Raw genomic sequence first — 7,641 nt, 5'->3', positions numbered from 1 at the left:
GTGAGGTCATTGACGATGATGCTGCAGTTCCCCTGAGTCACATCAGGCTCCAACAGTGACACTCGTCCTTTGAACCCAGACTGAACTTTTTTGTTGTTCTTGTTAGTGTGGAATATAATGTCTGAATCACCACATCTTTGTTTTGATGGTTCACATTTGTACCAAACTATATGTTGGGGTATAAAGCCATATTCAGTGGTGAAAGACACGGTATCACAATGCAGAGTCCAGCCTCTGCTGTTATTTCTCCTTCAATAAGAGTGATACAGTATCCTCTGTCACAGAATTGTCTTCCCCAATCTGCACCTGTTAATAAAGACAATGAAAGAATATTAGAATATTTAAATTTTGACAATGCACCATATTTAATAAAATATGAAGGAAGGCTACTACAACTGTTTTTGTTTCACATCTCTGCTGTAGAGCAGAATGCATCATAATTTCAGCATTTAACATGTTTCTTTATCCCTTATACATATGATTAACAAAATGTCCATTTACATAACAAGTCCATTGTTTCCAACTAAGTTAACAGACGCTGTGAGTAATGCTTCTAATTTTTGATTGATTGATTTATTTCTGGAAGACGATAAGACAGTAATCCTAAGGATGACATGCTAAAGTAAAATACTTATTTCCAGCATGGTCCTTGGTGTTTACACACAAGAAACAAATAAACAAGAAGCAGACAATCTCAGACTAAAAATACATACAGTAAATAAGAGACAAAATAAATAAGAAAACAAAACTGCTGTAAAAACTATCTAGTTCATCAATAAATATCCACCTAGTTCCATAAAATCTGCTTGACCTGTCTTTTAAAAATCCCTCGTGATGAGTGGCGTTTTGTAGCAGTTGGCAAACTATTCCATGCCATGATACCAGTGTAAAAGAAAGAGTTTTTAACTGCATTATTAGCTCTAGGAACTATGCAGGAGCGGGTGCTGGCCCTAGTGTTATGACTATGCTGCGTGTGGACCATGGATACATTAGAGCATTGTGCTCAAACTAAATATAACTAAATAACTATAAGGACATTAATCATGGCAGATTATATCTATCTATTTAGTTCATATATTTAACGTTGACATAACAATTATAATAAAAGATGCAAACCTGTGTCAGCACTGCTGCCTCTCACAGAGAACAGCAGGGTCACCAGGATGAGAACAAACATCCTGATTTGATGTTTGAGACAGAAAGTCTCTCCCTCCACAGGATAAACTTTACCCTGAAAATACAGGGAAGACAGAGGAACTTATCCAAAGGAAGCTCCACAGCTGACATCACAGATGAGAATACAGGATGTTGCAGGTTTAGTTAGCTGCGATATTAACACACTTCACATTTGTTGTGGTAAGGCATTTAGGCTTTGGTTACACTTGTCTTTTTAATGTGACTTATGTAATCCAATCATGCCAGGATGCATTAACTGTCAAGTCTAGATCAGAACTTGACCGCACTGGGATCTGATCAGCCAGACCACGTGCCAAAGTGGCCTGACTGGTATAGGGTTTGGATCTCAGTGAGGTGTGGACAGCATGTAGGCACAATCCGGTCAATTTATCGAACAAAGGTCATCTTCCTGCCACAGGGGAGTTCCTCTCCAGAGCGAGAGCTGAAGGAAGTTACAGGGTTTTTCCATACACATGTGCTGGCCTGGCTTGAATCGGCTGAACTCGGCACATCAGCCCAGCGTGGATGGGATCTGCATTTCCATTATAACAGGGCTACCTGCTTCAAAGTGTGTCTTTTACTGATGACGGCTTGTCGTTGGTCAATGAGGTTTAAAAGCAAAGGGCTGATCCACAGCTACAGATTCCAGATTATTTTGCTGTTAGTAGTTTTTACAGCTGGTAACCAAATAGCTCACCTGTTGGAGGTGAGCTGTTTGCAGAGGTGCAGTAAGAGCCTGTTGTCTGCAGCTCTTGATCTAACATCTCACTCCTCCCTGTGGTATAAGTAGCTTTGTTTTTACTGAAAAACAGCTGCTAACAAAGCTGCACTATTTTGGTGATAAACGCATTTCATTTCTTGTACACACAAAGAAATGCTGGGTTGTTTTTTCAACCCAACCGCTAGGTTGAGCCTGTTGGTTAATTTAACTGGGTTATTTTCATTGAATTGGGTATTCTGAGAATTCAATTTGCTAGGTTATTTCTGTTGGGAATGGAGTTATTAGCTGTTGGGTTGTAATTTCTATAATGTTGTGTTGGTTTATTTTGGACTACCCAACACCTTGGGTTGACGTTCGGGCATGCGCAACCAAGCACCACACACAAACTCGACCCCGACAGTTGGTTATGTTCGGACCACTCATCTCATCTGATGAGACTTAATTCATTACAAAGCAAGGTTTGTTACATGCCCACTACTGTTTTACCATATAGTTGACTTTATATTATTATATGAATCTTCATATAGTTGTTAAGATGTAAGTTCATGAAGCACTGTTGAGTACTAGCTTCAGGAATCGATTGGTACGTTAGCAAGCTAACTGTTAGCTAACGTTAGTAGCATAAACTTCATTTCCTCAAACGTAGCCAGCTAACACGTTAGCTGGCTAGCTATGTAGCAACCAAGCTATGTTGTTGTTACTCTAAATGAAAAGAGAAATGCATTATGTATTATAGCTAGGAGGACAACAATAATGTAATATCACTTAAGTGAGAGAGTGTTATAAAAATAAAAAATCTTATGAATTAATCTGAGCGCGGTGATGAATCTGTGTTTTTTAGCTAGCCCGCTGCATGCTAGCAGGCTTCAGCTAGCTAGCCAACGTTAGTCCACTGTATACTAGCCAGTTTGAGCTAGCTGGGGGGCGAATTTGACGACAGTGTTGTAAGTTGCATACAGTTAAACCGCCGACCAAGGGGCATATTTTAAACTTTGGTAACGTAAATATTTGCTCACGTCCGACGTCATAAACTGTGGTAACGTTAACGTTAGGCCCAACCGTTATGTTAAAACAGTGAAAAGACGTTTGGACTACTGAATCTTATTTCATTTTATGGTATGTTTGTTCTTAATGGACTCTTTGTGTTGATGTTTCAGTTTGATAAAAAAAATCCATGGACGAATTTGTGACCTCAAAATTGATTGAGTGGCAGCTTCCGGGGCTGATGGAAAGGTTTAGAGGTAAGCTAATTTATAAGTCATCTCCATGCCTTAATTTTATGGGTACTGTCTTATGGTAGCCACTGTCATCATTATGTGCCTGCTATATGCTCTGTACATAGGAAATGAATGGGGCTCGTTAGTCACTGTAGCTTGGTACAAATGCCTCAGTTTTTAACATTGAGTGATCCATCTTGTGATTCAAATATCTTTTGCTGTATTTCAACTGTAGTAGTTAAGTAGTTCACTGTAGTTTACTGTCCACTACAGGGGTGGGCAACTTAGATGATGGAGAGGGCCACTATATTTCCACATTCACTCTAGAGAGTGATTAACCCTCTATGGTACGCATTATGATCCCAGTTGGTAAAAAAATGTTTTGGGTGTTTTTTTTGTCTTAAAATAGACTAATTGGATTGGATTGGATTAACTTTAATAATCCCCAAGGGGGAAACTGGATTGCCACCATGGCCAACATACAGTACAACAACAAAACATANTATGCAGGGGGTGATCATCCTGAGACAAGATAGCTCTAAGCTTTCTCCTAGTCCTCTGCTCTGTTATGACCTCCAGAGAAGCAGGGCTCATACCAATAACAGATCAAGTTTGTTGATCGTGTTCCTGTCCTCCAATGTTAGGCTGCCACCCCAACAAACAACTGCAGAAAAAAGGAAACTTGCTAAAATACCATTATAAAAAACATTTAGAAGAGATCTGCTGATGTGAAATGATCTGAGTTTCCTCAAGAAAAATAATCTGGACTGGGCCTTCTTAAAAATAGCGTTAGAGTTCATCTTCCAGTCCAGTTTACAGTCCACATGCACACGCAGATATTTATATGAGGATACAATCTCTACAGACTGTCCTTTAATCAAAATAGGAGTTGCTTCAGGTTTTTTCCTTCTCATATCAATGATAAGCTCCTTTGTCTTGTCTACATTAAGAATAAGGTGGGCTTCCTCACACCAACTGACAAAACTGTCCACTTCTTTTTGATAGGCTACATTGTCATTATTAAAAATATAGCCAACTAGGGCAGAGTCATCAGAAAACATTTGTAAATGACAAGAATTAGTGCTGTGCCTGCAGTCAGATGTGTACAGCGTAAATAAAAACGGAGATAAAACTGTACCCTGTGGTGCCCCAGTGCTTGTAGTAACAGTTTCTGATCTGCTGCCATGAAGCCTCACATACTGAGGCCTACCTGTGAGGTAATCAGTGACCCAAGCAATAGTGGAGCTATTGAGGTTATAATTAAAAAGCTTGCTAGCTAAGATCTGTGGCTGTAGTGTGTTAAAAGCATTAGAAAAGTCAAAAAACATTATTCTAATACATGCACTACTCAGTTCCAGATGACTATATACTCTGTGTAGCAGGTACAGAAGGGCATCATCCACACCTACTGCTCTATATGCAAATTGAAGCGGGTCCTGAAAGGCACAGACCTGCCTCTTTAAATGCCCTAGGACAGTCCTCTCAAAGCACTTCATTACATGTGAGGTTAAAGCAATAGGTCTAAGATCTTTAAGTGCCCTGGCATTTGGTTTTTTAGGCACAGGCACAATACATGACGTTTTCCAAATATCTGGAATCTTAGACAAGGACAGAGAAAGAGAGAACAAGTAGTGGAAAACTGTGCACAGTTCATCAGCACATACTTTAAGGACACGTGGCATGACCCCATCCGGACCGGGGGCTTTATTTACATTAAGCCATTTAAGCTGGGATTGTACCTCATCAACTGTAACAGTTATAGGGGGACAAGGAGTGGGCCTACCCTCTGTAACAGTTATAGGGGGACAAGGAGTGGGCCTACCCTCCGAGGAGAGGTTGGGGTGAGTTAGAGAAACCTTCTGTGAAAGGTCGGAGGTGTCAAAACGGGCAAAGAATTGATTAGCCTCATCAGGTGTAAAAGTTCCCTCTCTGAGGTTAGAATTAGCAGGACCATAAGCAGTCATAGACTTTAAGCCCATCCATAGACCCTTAGAGTCACATACCTGTAGTTTATTTTCTACCCTCTCCTTAAAATTATTCTTTCCCTGTCTTATGACCGCTTAAGATTTTTCTGCGCCAATTTAATTTCCTCCTTATCTCTGCTCATGAAAGCAGCCTTCTTTTAAGATTTTTCTGCGCCAATTTAATTTCCTCCTTATCTCTGCTCATGAAAGCAGCCTTCTTGATATTAATAGCATTCTTGATTTCTTTAGTAACCCATGGCTAATTGTTTGAAAACACTTTGATGGTCTTACACGGGATGATCATAGCAGTACAAAAATTAATATAATCAGTAACACATTCAGCCACTTCATCAATCCTATTAGAATTGTCCTCATCAGTAAATACAGACCAGTCTGTGCAGTCAAAACAGGCTCTTAACTCCTCACATTTGTCCTCAGACCACACACTGACTGATTTAGTAGAAGTTGGCTGCTTATGGGCCAGTGTGTTATATTTTGTCGTTAGCAGCACCAGGTTATGGTCCTAGCTGCCAAGTGGTGGCAGAGCAGTGGGAGAATAACTGTCTTTAATGTTGCAATAAAACAAATCAATAGTTCTGTCGTTTCTTGTTGGGCAGGTGACAAACTGTCTGAAAGAAGGCAGTGAGGAGGAGAGGATACAGTGGTTGAAATCTCCATTTATAATCACAAGAGCGTCTGGTGTGTGACTTTGAAGGTCGTGAGCAGCTCCAACTATTGTGTCATTTGCCAGTTTGGCATTAGCAGATGGTGGGATGTATGTAACCATGACAATGACGTTAGAGAATTCACGAGGGAGATAGTATGGTCTGCAACTCACCGCCAGCAGTTCAATGTTCTCCTCACACACACTTTCCTTCACAGTGATATGCCCAGAGTGACACCACTGCTCGTTCACATACAGGCACACCCCACCTCCTGTCTTCTTGCCTGTTTTCTCACAATCCCTATCCAGTCGGAACGCAGGAAAACCATCCATTTCCGTGTATGCTGCAGGAATGCTGTCATTTAGCCAAGACTCCGTAAAACATAACAGGCTGCTTTGCCGAAACAGGCGATCATACTTCAGAAGCGCTGCAAGTTCATCAACTTTGTTCGCTAAGGAGCGCACATTACCCATTATCACCGAAGGCAGGACAGGCTTAAATTTCCTCAGCCTGGCCCTGACACGGAAGCCGCTTCGTCGGCCTCTTTTCCTCCGTTTCAGCTCTGGGGGTATATCCAATGAGGGCTTACAAATCACCATTGCATCCCGAATGTAGTACAATTCATCCAGGCTGTAGGTGTACGTGGTTGCCGCTGTAGCTGTCATCGCTTGAGCTTGCACAGCCAAACAAACAAATTCAGTCCACAAAAAAAGCCACAAGAAGAGTCCAAAGGCGCACTCTTTCAATCCCAGCATCTTACTCTTTGTATTGAACCACACATCTACTACAGTAACAGATAAAAGGATATTAAAAGGAATTACGAAAAACAAAGAAAAACACTGAAAACACACAGCACCAGGTAGCGAGTCGCCGACAGGGCAGGCGCCACAGAGGGTTCGACATGAACACAAGTTATATGTTCACAGAACCGTCACTCCCAAGTAAACATAATCAAGAAACATTTTCAAAAAACATTATTTTTTTAGTAGTTTTTAGGGTTCGTTGCCATACGGCAACACTGTACGATAGTGGAAAGTAATGAAAACAAGAGAATTTTATTTAAAATTGTAATAACATTTATTTAAAAACTCATGTTATAGTCTCAACAATCCCCAGTAGCCTGAACAGTTAAGAATGCATCTCATTTGAAAGTAAAAACCATTTAAAAAGACATTTTTCATCGTTTAATTCGATTTTTGGGTTAGGGTTGCCAGCTGCTCGTTTTCTTCATCACTGAATCCTAATTCATCTTCACTACCATCTACTGGGAGGGCTAGTTTTGCTTTCTTCCGTGAGGAACCATAAAACATTGTTGCATTGATTCTGTAAATGGAAGAAAGATGTGTCAAATAGCATCATATGCAATGCGGAAAGGACTCACAAAGTGCATTATTATAGTAGACTATAGAAGATCAGTGTACACCAATGCGATTGCTATTAACTTTACTACAACTAACAGTCAAATGTGTATCTGTCAAATTGATGGACCTGAAAAAATAACTAAATGATTCTACGTGGTTTTGGAGCCTGAGTCCATAAAGTTTACAATATGCTTTTGAACAATATAGGCCTATAACTAAATACAAAATGTTATCAACATGCCAGGCTAGCAATTCATAATGGTACGGTGTTGCCATATGGCAACATACACATTTGAACATTTTATATTATTTAATGATCAAGTACAGTGCAATAAACTACAGAATAATGAACTTAACTCACCTATTATTGAGTATATATTTTTTTCCCAGTTGAAAAATGTCATTAAAACACTTTTTAGATGATTTTTGAGGAGTCAAATGGCGAGGCTCCTCCCTGTGAAGTCGTCTGCAGAAAAGGGCTTCAAAATTGCCTCCAGAAAGTCGTGACAAATTTAAACACTGCTATTGGTTTACTTA

At 40.0% G+C, this 7,641-nt stretch overlaps 1 protein-coding gene and 1 long non-coding RNA gene across 5 annotated transcripts in view; one reads left to right on the top strand and one right to left on the bottom strand.

The window, feature by feature from the left end:
• Nucleotides 1-7,641, top strand: part of LOC126391825 (uncharacterized) — a 69,689-nt gene that overhangs the window by 860 nt on the left and 61,188 nt on the right. The gene's annotated exons all lie outside the window — the stretch shown is intronic.
• The window catches only part of LOC126391807 (sialic acid-binding Ig-like lectin 5), a 52,937-nt gene that overhangs the window by 28,829 nt on the left and 16,467 nt on the right, over nt 1-7,641 (bottom strand). Inside the window, exon 1 of one of the 3 annotated variants that reach the window (XM_050046753.1) lies at nt 1,117-2,234. The exons of the other annotated variants lie outside the window; for them this stretch is intronic. Within the exon in view, the coding sequence (XP_049902710.1) occupies nt 1,117-1,177 (61 nt within the window). The 5' untranslated portion in view covers nt 1,178-2,234. Of the gene's footprint in view, nt 1-1,116; nt 2,235-7,641 lie in introns of those variants that run through there. 3 annotated transcript variants of the gene reach the window in all.

Source organism: Epinephelus moara, chromosome 6, assembly GCF_006386435.1.
Source record: "Epinephelus moara isolate mb chromosome 6, YSFRI_EMoa_1.0, whole genome shotgun sequence".
NCBI classification, from domain to species: domain Eukaryota; kingdom Metazoa; phylum Chordata; class Actinopteri; order Perciformes; family Serranidae; genus Epinephelus; species Epinephelus moara.
The sequence above is the reverse complement of the archived record's forward strand: the minus strand, read 5'-3'. Positions and strand labels throughout refer to the sequence as shown.